The sequence below is a fragment of the Electrona antarctica genome (assembly GCF_951216825.1).
Source record: "Electrona antarctica genome assembly, chromosome: 6".
Lineage (NCBI taxonomy): Eukaryota > Metazoa > Chordata > Actinopteri > Myctophiformes > Myctophidae > Electrona > Electrona antarctica.
The window spans coordinates 59,603,375-59,617,139 of record NC_136811.1 but is presented as its reverse complement, the minus strand read 5'-3'; the positions used below and the strand labels follow the sequence as shown (position 1 = coordinate 59,617,139).

The 13,765-nt window shown below is 45.1% G+C and overlaps 1 protein-coding gene across 2 annotated transcripts in view; it reads right to left on the bottom strand.

Moving 5' to 3' along the window:
* The window catches only part of LOC306924617 (uncharacterized protein), a 67,301-nt gene that overhangs the window by 18,498 nt on the left and 35,038 nt on the right, over positions 1–13,765 (bottom strand). For both annotated transcript variants that reach the window (XM_079503191.1, XM_079503192.1), the window contains exons 6-7: positions 8,354–8,484; positions 1,445–1,647 (exon numbers count right to left, since the gene is read on the bottom strand). In XM_079503191.1, the coding sequence (XP_079359317.1) occupies positions 1,445–1,647; positions 8,354–8,484 (334 nt within the window). The remainder of the gene's footprint in view (positions 1–1,444; positions 1,648–8,353; positions 8,485–13,765) is intronic.

Here is a 13,765-nt window from a genome sequence, read left to right as displayed (position 1 = left end):
GTGAGTGGACTAACTGGGGGGTGATAATAAACAGAGGACTGTGAGTGGACTAACTGGGGGGTGATAATAAACAGAGGACTGTGAGTGGACTAACTGGGGGTGATAATAAACAGAGGACTGTGAGTGGACTAACTGGGGGTGATAATAAACAGAGGTCTGTGAGTGGACTAACTGGGGGGTGATAATAAACAGAGGACTGTGAGTGGACTAACTGGGGGGTGATAATAAACAGAGGACTGTGAGTGGACTAACTGGGGGGTGATAATAAACAGAGGACTGTGAGTGGACTAACTGGGGGGTGATAATAAACAGAGGACTGTGAGTGGACTAACTGGGGGGTGATAATAAACAGAGGACTGTGAGTGGACTAACTGGGGGTGATAATAAACAGAGGTCTGTGAGTGGACTAACTGGGGGGTGATAATAAACAGAGGACTGTGTGAGTGGACTAACTGGGGGGTGATAATAAACAGAGGACTGTGAGTGGACTAACTGGGGGTGATAATAAACAGAGGACTGTGAGTGGACTAACTGGGGGGTGATAATAAACAGAGGACTGTGAGTGGACTAACTGGGGGTGATAATAAACAGAGGACTGTGAGTGGACTAACTGGGGGTGATAATAAACAGAGGACTGTGAGTGGACTAACTGGGGGGTGATAATAAACAGAGGACTGTGAGTGGACTAACTGGGGGTGATAATAAACAGAGGACTGTGAGTGGACTAACTGGGGGGTGATAATAAACAGAGGACTGTGAGTGGACTAACTGGGGGTGATAATAAACAGAGGACTGTGAGTGGACTAACTGGGGGTGATAATAAACAGAGGACTGTGAGTGGACTAACTGGGGGTGATAATAAACAGAGGACTGTGAGTGGACTAACTGGGGGTGATAATAAACAGAGGACTGTGAGTGGACTAACTGGGGGTGATAATAAACAGAGGACTGTGAGTGGACTAACTGGGGGGTGATAATAAACAGAGGACTGTGAGTGGACTAACTGGGGGTGATAATAAACAGAGGACTGTGAGTGGACTAACTGGGGGGTGATAATAAACAGAGGACTGTGAGTGGACTAACTGGGGGGTGATAATAAACAGAGGACTGTGAGTGGACTAACTGGGGGGTGATAATAAACAGAGGACTGTGAGTGGACTAACTGGGGGGTGATAATAAACAGCAGACTGTGAGTGGACTAACTGGGGGGTGATAATAAACAGAGGACTGTGAGTGGACTAACTGGGGGTGATAATAAACAGCAGACTGTGAGTGGACTAACTGGGGGGTGATAATAAACAGAGGACTGTGTGAGTGGACTAACTGGGGGGTGATAATAAACAGCAGACTGTGAGTGGACTAACTGGGGGTGATAATAAACAGAGGACTGTGAGTGGACTAACTGGGGGTGGTAATAAACAGAGGACTGTGTGAGTGGACTCACTTGGAGTCGCAGGCGGTGGGGGTGAAGTCCAGCTTGTGCTTGGTCTTGAAGAAGTAGTTCTTGGTGCGTATCTCTAGGATGGCTAGGGGCTGCAGCGGCGAGGCCATGGCGAACAGGGCCAGCTGGGGGGGCACCGCCTTGCCCTGCTCGTCCTTCTCATTCTGACCGTGGAGGAACTTCAGTCGGCCGTGGAAGTTCAGCGCCTGATGGAGACACATGGTAAGGAGACACATGGTAAGGAGACACATGGTTAGGAGACACATGGTTAGGAGACACATGGTTAGGAGACACATGGTTAGGAGACACATGGTTAGGAGACACATGGTTAGGAGACACATGGTTAGGAGACACATGGTTAGGAGACACATGGTTAGGAGACACATGGTAAGGAGACACATGGTAAGGAGACACATGGTAAGGAGACACATGGTAAGGAGACACATGGTTAGGAGACACATGGTTAGGAGACACATGGTTAGGAGACACATGGTTAGGAGGCACATGGTTAGGAGGCACATGGTTAGGAGACACATGGTTAGGAGACACATGGTAAGGAGACACATGGTTAGGAGACACATGGTTAGGAGACACATGGTTAGGAGACACATGGTTAGGAGACACATGGTTAGGAGACACATGGTTAGGAGACACATGGTAAGGAGACACATGGTAAGGAGACACATGGTAAGGAGACACATGGTTAGGAGACACATGGTAAGGAGACACATGTTAAGGAGACACATGGTAAGGAGACACATGGTTAGGAGACACATGGTAAGGAGACACATGGTTAGGAGACACATGGTAAGGAGACACATGGTTAGGAGACACATGGTTAGGAGACACATGGTAAGGAGACACATGGTAAGGAGACACATGGTTAGGAGACACATGGTAAGGAGACACATGGTAAGGAGACACATGGTAAGGAGACACATGGTTAGGAGACACATGGTAAGGAGACACATGGTTAGGAGACACATGGTAAGGAGACACATGGTTAGGAGACACATGGTAAGGAGACACATGGTAAGGAGACACATGGTAAGGAGGCACATGGTTAGGAGGCACATGGTAAGGAGACACATGGTAAGGAGACACATGGTAAGGAGACACATGGTAAGGAGACACATGGTAAGGAGACACATGGTAAGGAGACACATGGTTAGGAGACACATGGTTAGGAGACACATGGTAAGGAGACACATGGTAAGGAGACACATGGTTAGGAGACACATGGTTAGGAGACACATGGTAAGGAGACACATGGTAAGGAGACACATGGTAAGGAGACACATGGTAAGGAGACACATGGTAAGGAGACACATGGTAAGGAGACACATGGTAAGGAGACACATGGTTAGGGGGGTGGAGGTTCAGCGTGTGTCGCGTTGCGGCGGGATAAAGGAGATAACATTTATTTTTTTATTTTTTTGACAATGACAATTTTTCTGAAAAACCTCATGTTTCTGTCAGTGGTGCTCAATATTTCATGTCAAGGACCCCAAAAATGATATGTAATAGGCCACCGACCCCCATCTTAGAGTTAAAAACGTTCGCTCTAAAATAATTAATTTATGATAGTTACCGGTACTCGTGAAGAATGACAGGAAAGATGGAGAGAGAGAGAGAAGGGGAGAGACACACAGCAAAAGGTCGTCATGAACGGGACTCGAACACGCGGCGCGCTGTCAGGCCAGAGCCTGTATATGTGGCCTGATGCGCCGGGACCGCTAGGCCAGTGGGCGCCCAAAACCTTGCATCAAAGCATGAAGATTAAGGGAAATCATTCTGATAAGGGAACTTAAACACGACATGGAATTTAGTTACAATGTGTATTCCCTGGTCGTTCTATTCTGGAGTTGAAAGGTTCACGGTGGAGTTGAACCAGAGGACAAGAACAGCACACTATTCATTCATTAGATTTGATCAGCGGCCAATTACATTTAATTTTTGGAGTCCTGATGTCCAATAGGCATGTGAATCACAGCACTGAGGCCGATTCGATACGCATCTCGATGCACTGCCAGCGATACGATACTTTAGAGATACATTCATGTTTATGTTTATGTTTATTCAACTTTCAGCATGATCACAGGTTTTAAAAGACAGGTGCCATTAAAAACACTGAATTATTTTGCTGATCACAAATATAAAACTTCAAATCTAAAATGCAATAGTCTATCTAAAAATCCAAATGGTGTAAAACTCAAATCTAAAATCCACTATCATTTAAAAGTCCACACATATATGGGATTGGTGATTTTCTGTATCTCTCAGTTCTGCATGATGGAGTGTCCAGGTCGTCTCCATTTCTAGTTTGACGTCCAGAGATCTCTTTTCTGAGGGGAGGTAGCCAGTTCCTGAAGTTAGATTTGAACAGCTTCCTGGCGAAGTCAAGGCATAGGTGGGTGCGCCTCTCTGCTAGGGTGCACAATGTGAGGGTGCGGAGAGCTCCTGTGTATCCCGAGTACCTCCGGCCAAGAATGATTCTGCAAGCCCGTTTTTGGACTCTTTCCAGACTTTTAGTCTGGCTGGCAGTCAAGGAACTGTGCCAGACTGGGGCTGCATATTCCAGCACCGGGCGCACGTAGCCTGTGTAGATTGAAACCAATTCAAGGTCTTGGACCCCAAATTTCTTCAGGCGGCATAGGACAAAGAGCTTTCTATTGGCTGAGGTCAACATATGGTCTACCTGGCTGTCCCATTTCAAGTTCGCTTGAATGGTGACCCCCAGAACCTTTACTGAGTCACACACTTCTAGTATGTTTTGGTCAATGGAGAGTGTTGGGAGGGCCGGTTTCTGTCTCATGCCAGTGACATGTATGACTTTGCATTTTCTTGGATTCAGTTTCATTTTGTGCTCGTTTACCCAGATGTCCAGACCATTCAGGGTCTTTTGGAGGGTGCAGGGAACCTTGGGCTTCCATGACTGGGCCATGGTCATATCATCCACATATTTCCAGTGGTGTGTTCCATCCCGGAGGGCGCTGTTGATCAGTGCTAGGAAGATTATAGGCCCTAATACGGTTCCCTGTGCGACTCCACATGTGGGGTATTCCCAATCAGACAGGTGTCCTTGGTAGCGCACTTTTTGTTGCCGATCAGTCATGAAGCTGCAAATCCATGGAATCAGACCTGGTCTCACTCCTAAATCAAGGAGACACTGCACTGCCACTGTGTGGTCTACAGCATCGAAGGCCTTGGCAAAGTCTGTTGTAATTACTGTGCACACTGAGCCAGCAACATCACTGGACTTATAAACAAAGTCCATTAAACTGACTAGATTGTGTGTTGTGGAACGGTTCTGTCGGCTGCCAAACTGCATGGGGTCTAGGTTTGGCGTGATGTCGTTAAGAATCCAGTTCCCAGCAAAATGTTCACATATTTTTGAGAGTTGAGCTGTTAATGAGATCGGTCTCAATTCATCTATGTTGCATGGGGACGATTTTGGTATAGGGACAACAGTAGCCTCTTTCCATTGTCTAGGAACGACCCCTTCATCAAATGAACTGTTGATGATGTCACAAAGAGGAATACTGATCTCACATGCAAACTCTTTCAATATTTTGGGGGGGATCATGTCTGGGCCAGGGGATTTATGACAGTTGATGGAGGACAGTTTATTATAAACTTCCCAAACTGGTATAGTGGGCAATGGGGGGGATGGAAGGAAGGAAGGTAAAGCTGTTCGTTCTAGGGGCTCAAATGACTGGGACACCGTGACAAACTTTGCATTGATTGCGTTGGCAATTGTCACAAAGTCCTGGGGGTCAATTCCTGGAACATCAATTCGGGCCTCCTTTTTAGGAGTTTTGCTGCACATCGATCTAATATTGTTGTGCCAAACTCTGGAATTAGCTTTTTCCATGCCTTCCACTTTAGACTTGTAGAAGTGCTTTTTTGCTGCATATATTATTTTTGTAGAACCTAGCCAAAGCACATGATTTTCCACATTTGAAAGCCTTTTGTCTCTGGTGAATGAGGTGCTTGATTTTGGGGGTGATCCATGGTTTGTCTGATGGATAGATTTTCACTGTCTTCATAGGGAAAATTCTATCTATTTCAGGCAAGATAGTATTATAAAAGGCATTTGTCTTTTCACTGGTGCTGGTTGCTTCAGTCACCTCCTGCCATGGATGGGACATGGAATCTCCTGGCGATACGATGCGATGCGATTCACCCCTCTTCCCGATACGATGCGATTTGATGGCGATTCAATGACTTATACTGGATCTCTTGTCCACTAGTGCCTTCCTAACATTTTAGTCTAGTTTTTATTCTTTGACGAAATTGTCAGTATATTTAGTCTTAGTTTTAATCATCATAGCTTAGTTTTCATTTATTTCCATGTCGTTTTCATCAGTGAGTTAGTATTATAGCTCTGCATCTCAAACAACCCAACTTACTGTAGGTTAGTATTATAGCTCTGCATCTCAAACAACCCAACTTACTGTAGGTTAGTATTATAGCTCTGCATCTCAAACAACCCAACTTACTGTAGGTTAGTATTATAGCTCTGCATCTCAAACAACCCAACTTACTGTAGGTTAGTATTATAGCTCTGCATCTCAAACAACCCAACTTACTGTAGGTTAGTATTATAGCTCTGCATCTCAAACAACCCAACTTACTGTAGGTTAGTATTATAGCTCTGCATCTCAAACAACCCAACTTACTGTAGGTTAGTATTATAGCTCTGCATCTCAAACAACCCAACTTATAGAATTATGTCAGTAAACAAAGGGTCTGCTCTCTGCTGGTTATTGTGGAATTGTTAGATAACTAATCATAGGCTATAGTATAATTATTATACCGCAAAGGTCAATTTGAGGTTTTGAGTATAGAGGGTTCAAGAGATTAAAATGTAATATCCTATTGTTCATCAATTAATGTTACTAACATATAGATAGAACATTTTACAGGTCACACTGGTAGTGCTGTCAAACAAGTCTATGTCTAGTTTAATCTGCAACACAGTTTTATAATATAATAGCCTATAGTAGGGGTCCCTGCTTGATCTCTCTCTCTCACTCTCAGCTAAGGGGTCCTTGGCTTGACCTGAAAAACATTGAAGACCCTGGCCTGCATGTATTATTAACGTTTTAAATACAAAGCAGATGTACAAGCTCACAACGCGTCTCATCCACGCCCCGCTGTGAGCTTGTGGATCTGCAATTGTAGGCGTGCGACACCGTCGTGCTGCAGAATATAAATAAGGCTTCTACCCCAGAGAACAGCAGCAGAGAGAGAGAGAGAGAGGGAAAGCTGCACAGTGGAAAGTTGTGAAACGGTTGTAAACGACTTTAAACGCAAGCCGTACACCCGGCTGTGGCGTTGTTGTTGTAGTACACGTGTGTGCAGACTGCAGAAGCTTTCTTTAATTACAAATTGATGATCGCGACGCAGATTCGCATGATTTGCGTCGGAGAATCAGCCAGAACAGCGGTGGAGTGTGGATCATTACCAGCACGCAGCGCTACAGTGAAAAGTCAACTGATCGACGGGCAAAGCTCCTCGGACAGCGATTTTATAAAGCTAAAGGTGGTGCTTCTCTTGTTTAATGCGTGGGGCTCACTTCTGTTAGTCGGCTGCTCTTTATAGTCTGTTTGTTGTCTCACAGTCTCAACGTGTCTACTCTGCCCCGCCGTACGGTAGCTTCTGTTCACTGACTGTGTGCTCTGCCCCGTCGTACGGTAGCTTCTGTTCACTGACTGTGTGCTCTGCCCCGTCGTACGGTAGCTTCTGTTCACTGACTGTCTACTCTGCCCCGTCGTACGGTAGCTTCTGTTCACTGACTGTGTCTACTCTGCACCGTCGTACGGTAGCTTCTGTTCACTGACTGTCTACTCTGCCCCGTCGTACGGTAGCTTCTGTTCACTGACTGTCTACTCTGCCCCGTCGTACGGTAGCTTCTGTTCACTGACTGTCTACTCTGCACCGTCGTACGGTAGCTTCTGTTCACTGACTGTCTACTCTGCCCCGTCGTACGGTAGCTTCTGTTCACTGACTGTCTACTCTGCCCCGTCGTACGGTAGCTTCTGTTCACTGACTGTCTACTCTGCACCGTCGTACGGTAGCTTCTGTTCACTGACTGTGTGCTCTGCCCCGTCGTACAGTAGCTTCTGTTCACTGACTGTGTGTGCTCTGCAGCGCGCTGCGAGAGACCTTTTTGTTTTTCCTCGGAAACACAGAATAGGGTGAAATACAACATGAAAAAAACGGTGCAACCATGGATTTTACCGATGCAAGCACTCCGCGAACGATGCATCGGGATTTCACCCGTCAATTGTATCCGATACACAGTGAATGAACCGATGCACTCGCATCGCGCACGTCTGTATCGATGTATCCACGTCTGTATCGATGTATCCATACGTATCGATTATTTTCCACATGCCTAATGTCCAAATGTGTGATACCTGGTTTGGAGTATGCTGCCAGTTCCTTTCAGATTAGATTAGATGACTACAACGGAATGACATTATATCCAGAAGAAAACTAAATAAAATCGACACTGGTTCCTGTCCCATTTCTGTGTCAGCTCACCAGGAATCCAGAGGAGCAGTCCAACAGGCATCTGAAGGAACTCACCAGGAATCCAGAGGAGCAGTCCAACAGGCATCTGAAGGAACTCACCAGGAATCCAGAGGAGCAGTCCAACAGGCATCTGAAGGAACTCACCAGGAATCCAGAGGAGCAGTCCAACAGGCATCTGAAGGAACTCACCAGGAATCCAGAGGAGCAGTCCAACAGGCATCTGAAGGAACTCACCAGGAATCCAGAGGAGCAGTCCAACAGGCATCTGAAGGAACTCACCAGGAATCCAGAGGAGCAGTCCAACAGGCATCTGAAGGAACTCACCAGGAATCCAGAGGAGCAGTCCAACAGGCATCTGAAGGAACTCACCAGGAATCCAGAGGAGCAGTCCAACAGGCATCTGAAGCGACACACAAAGTTTCTCTGGAGAAACGTGGAGTCCTCGGGTGGAAGCTGCTCCGGGGAGCAGTACCGCTGTAGGTCCCTGGGGTCCTCACCCGCTGAGAGAGAGAGAGAGAGGGAGGGGGAGAGGGAGAGAGGGAGAGAGGGAGAGGGAGAGAGGGAGAGAGAGAGAGAGAGGGAGAGGGAGAGGGAGAGGGAGAGGGAGAGGGAGAGGGAGAGGGAGAGAGGGAGAGAGGGAGAGGGAGAGAGGGAGAGAGAGAGAGAGAGGGAGAGGGAGAGGGAGAGGGAGAGAGAGAGGGAGGGGGAGAGGGAGAGAGGGAGAGAGGGAGAGGGAGAGAGGGAGAGAGGGAGAGGGAGAGGGAGAGGGAGAGAGGGAGAGAGAGAGGGAGAGGGAGAGGGAGAGGGAGAGGGAGAGGGAGAGGGAGAGGGAGAGGGAGAGGGAGAGGGAGAGGGAGAGGGGGAGAGGGGGAGAGAGGGAGAGGGAGAGGGGGAGAGGGGGAGAGGGGGCGAGAGGGATGATTGAAACTAAGACTAAATATACTGACAATTTGTGACTAGATTTGATCGAAGGACTGCCATTGGATCTTTTTGAATTTTCGTTTTTTCATGTCATATGAAAGCAGGGAATCATAGCTTCAAATTGTCATATTGGTTGTTCAGTTTGACCCACCAGTTTTGGAGATATGGCTTATAGAAAAATGTCTTGCAGGAGTAGTGGAAAAAAGACCAAGCAGAGAAAATGGCTTTAGTTCAGTGATCTGTGACTTTAGGGGGCGCTGTTTTCCCTTCATTTCTCCATTAGTCAACCAGCAGTGTTGCCATGTCTGCTTATTATAATTAGTTGGCCTTGTTTCTAAAGAAAAATAATGCATAGGCCTACTGTACCAATTTTATAATAATTTATAACCTGTTAATAAAAATGTATTTGACAAAAATAAAGTGTAGTTGATTATTTGGGCTTGTTTTTAAAGTGTAGTTGATTATGGACACATAATTAAAAAAAACAGTAACCAACAGACAACAGGACAGTTTGCTCTCAAACCCTCCCAGCACAAATTGTGCCCTCTTGGCTCTTCTCTTAATGTTTCATTAGCCTGTTATTATTATTATTTGTCTGCAGACCCCCATCTGTAAATAATTTATGCCAGACACAAGATTTGTGTTGTTTGTATGCATGTAGATCTGCTATTTTCGCTTATTTTGGGCTTGTTTTCATATACCGGGTTGCTTATTTCTCTCGCAGAAACTGGCAACCCCGCAATGATAGCCGTTAGCTACATTTAGCTAATATATTGATATCAATCGTGTAGCTAGATATCAAACAAGTGTAAAATATTCAGATTTGTTTTCTTTTTTTTTTGAGTTGGCCTCTCCTTCTGCACCATACTCCTTGCTGTCGTTCACTTCCCTGTTTACGGGTCATAAAGAAAGGCTCGGCGCGCGTGATCTAAGGAGCTCTCCGTGGTTTTGACCAGATGGATATACTAAGCTCTTCATTTCTGACTTCAACATGCCTCTCGTTCAAAATATGAACGCGAGGGATTATTCAGCGACTTTATCGTAAGGATAGCGAGGTAAGCAAAGCTAAAATATGTCTCCCGGTTTTTGTCCGGAACCCCGAGCTGTTATTTTTAAAGGAATCCCGGCGCTGATTGTGTTAATATCTGTTCGAATTTGAAATGTGTAACAATTTACAGTATATTTAATGTCAAGGACCCCCAGAACTATCTGTATTTGGCCGCCATCTGAAAATGTGTTGTTCCAGGGACGCCCCCGGAAGCAACGATTTGAGTTAAAAACGTTTAGATTTGCGCCACATTTTCATGATTTTTCAAAAAATAGCAGATCCACAAGCTTGTATTTTAGTTTTAGTCATTAGTCTCGTGAATAGTTTTCACTTACTTTTAGTCACATTTCAGTCACCTGGAATGTGTTAGTGTTAGTCTAGTTTTAGTCCACTAAATGTCATGAGATTTTAGTCCACTAAATCTACAGGTGATTTAGTCGACTAAAATGTATTTCGGCGGGCCTTGATGCCGTCGTAATGACCGTTTTTTTCATTTGCTGAAAAAAGCCGATCTACAAGCTCACAACGCGTCGTGCTGCGACGCGTTGTGAGCTTGTAGATCTGCTATTTTCAGCATGCAAACAAGTGTAAAATGAGTTATACTGGATCTCTTGTCCACTAGTGCCTTCCTAACATTTTAGTCTAGTTTTTATTCGTTGACGAAATGTGACCACACGCGATATAGAGACTGCCATCGCGGGGGTGGCAACTGTCGAGGACAGCTGAAAAACTATTTTCTTTGTCCTTTTTTATTTTTCTGTCTAAAATAATCTGAAGCTATATTATTATTCATGTCATGTTAGAGCAGGTCTGAAATAAATGTCAGAGCTGATATAGACATATAAATATGAAATAAATGCTTAAACATGTCACTATGTCTAATGTTATAACCATTGGGTTAACCAATGCTAACTAGACATACAGCTTCCCTGCTAAAGTATGCAAATTCCGCTAAAATCCGCCTTTTTATACACAATCGTTTTGGAAGATAATACTAGTCTTTTACTAACTGGCTAACAGAAATAGCACAGAAAGAAGTATTAACAACGATATTTTGTGTCGGTGGCTCAGGGGTAGAGTTTCCGGATGGTAACCGCAAGGTCGCCAGTTCGAACCCGGGCTCCCCCAGAGTTAGTGTCGAAGTGTCCTTGAGCAAGACACTGAACCCCTAATTGCTCCTGATGTGCTGGTTGGTACCTTGCATGGTTTCTGCCGCCATCAGTGTATGAATGGGTGAATGTAATGCACAATCTATGTAAAGCGCCTTGGATAAAGGCTCTATATAAATGCACCATTTATTTGTAAAAAGTGTGTTTATTTTGGTCCGCCTAAAGCTAATTCATGCTAATGTTCCAGCTGGGGGCACTGCTGACCACAACAATGGAAAATGCGGAAATGGCTTCCTATTTCCAATAGTAGAAGAAGAAGACTCAAATGAATGTATTGTAAACATTGTAACATTATGTCACCATAACGTGGTTATTATTAGTTGCTTTGGAATGTACCTGCCATGAAAATTAAGGTCATAATAACGCAGATCGCATCGATATGTAATATAGCGCGATAATGTACTTGTTTTAGCTACACGATTGATATCAATATATTAGCTAAATGTAGCTAACGGCTATCATTGCGGGGTTGCCAGTTTCTGCGAGAGAAATAAGCAACCCGGTATATGAAAACAAGCCCAAAATAAGCGAAAATAGCAGATCTACATGCATACAAACAACACAAATCTTGTGTCTGGCATACATTATTTACAGATGGGGGTCTGCAGACAAATAATAATAATAACAGGCTAATGAAACATTAAGAGAAGAGCCAAGAGGGCACAATTTGTGCTGGGAGGGTTTGAGAGCAAACTGTCCTGTTGTCTGTTGGTTACTGGTTTTTTTAACAAGTAAGACGCGCAAACGCGGGAAGCGAACGCAGCTCGTAAATTGCAATAACAACAATTAGAATAAATTACGTACTTTTTAAGGTTTTTTTTAAGTTAAGTTTTTTTAAATTAAATTTTTTTTCAAGTGTGTGTATGTGTGCGTGCGTGCGTGTTTCTTTTTTAGGTTTTTTTTTTTTAAGTTTTTTGTTTTAAGTTTTTTTTTAAGTTAATTTTTTTTTAAGTTAAGTTTTTTGTGTGTGTGCTTTTTTCCTTTTTAAGTTTTTTTTTTAAGTTAAGTTTTTTTTTAAGTTAAGTTTTTTGTGTGTGCGTTTTTCCTTTTTACGGTTTTTTTTTAAGTTAAGTTTTTTTTTAAGTTAAGTTTTTTTTTAAGTTAAGTTTTTTGTGTGTGCGTTTTTCCTTTTTAAGTTTTTTTTTAAGTTAAGTTTTTTTAAGTTAAGTTTTTTGTGTGTGTGCGTTTTTCCTTTTTAAGTTTTTTTTTTAAGTTAAGTTTTTTTTAAGTTAAGTTTTTTTTTAGGTTAAGTTTTTTGTGTGTGTGTGTGTGTGCGTGCGTGCGTGCGTGCGTGTGTGTGTGTGCGTGCATGTGTGTGTGTGTGATTTTGTGTGTGATACAGCTGCGCCCTCTGGTGGTGGGCGGGTGGTGTTACAGCGTGACACACAGACACACACACACACACACACACAGACACACAGACGTGATCTGCTGGGTCTCATAGTAAATGCTCACTGCGTTCGCAATCACTGCGTTCGCAATTATGTGTCCATAATCAACTACACTTTAAAAACAAGCCCAAATAATCAACTACACTTTATTTTTGTCAAATACATTTTTATTAACAGGTTATAAATTATTATAAAATTGGTACAGTAGGCCTATGCATTATTTTTCTTTAGAAACAAGGCCAACTAATTATAATAAGCAGACATGGCAACACTGCTGGTTGACTAATGGAGGAATGAAGGGAAAACAGCGCCCCCTAAAGTCACAGATCACTGAACTAAAGCCATTTTCTCTGCTTGGTCTTTTTTCCACTACTCCTGCAAGACATTTTTCTATAAGCCATATCTCCAAAACTGGTGGGTCAAACTGAACAACCAATATGACAATTTGAAGCTATGATTCCCTGCTTTCATATGACATGAAAAAACGAAAATTCAAAAAGATCCAATGGCAGTCCTTCGATCAAATCTAGTCACAAATTGTCAGTATATTTAGTCTTAGTTTTAATCATCATAGCTTAGTTTTCATATATTTCCATGTAGTTTTCATCAGTGAAAAAAGGTAGTCGATGAACATTTTTCCCTCTGCCCCCTGCGCTCTGCCCCCTGCTCTCTGCCCTCTGCTCCCTGCCCCCTGCCCCCTGCTCCCTGCCCCCTGCCCTGCCCTCTGCTCTCTGCCCTCTGCCCCCTGCTCTCTGCCCCCTGCCCCCTGCCCTCTGCCCCCTGCCCTCTGCCCCCTGCCCTCTGCCCCCTGCTCTCTGCCCCCTGCTCTCTGCCCCCTGCCCTCTGCTCTCTGCGCTCTGCTCTCTGCCCCCTGCCCTCTGCCCCCTGCACTCTGCCCCCTGCTCTCTGCCCCCTGCCCTCTGCCCCCTGCCCTCTGCCCTCTGCACTCTGCCCCCTGCTCTCTGCGCTCTGCTCTCTGCCCCCTGCCCTCTGCCCCCTGCACTCTGCGCTCTGCCCCCTGCTCTCTGCCCCCTGCCCTCTGCCCCCTGCTCTCTGCGCTCTGCCCCCTGCCCTCTGCCCCCTGCACTCTGCCCCCTGCCCTCTGCCCTCTGCACTCTGCCCCCTGCCCTCTGCCCCCTGCCCTCTGCCCCCTGCCCTCTGCCCCCTGCTCTCTGCGCTCTGCCCCCTGCCCTCTGCCCTCTGCACTCTGCGCTCTGCCCCCTGCTCTCTGCCCCCTGCCCTCTGCCCCCTG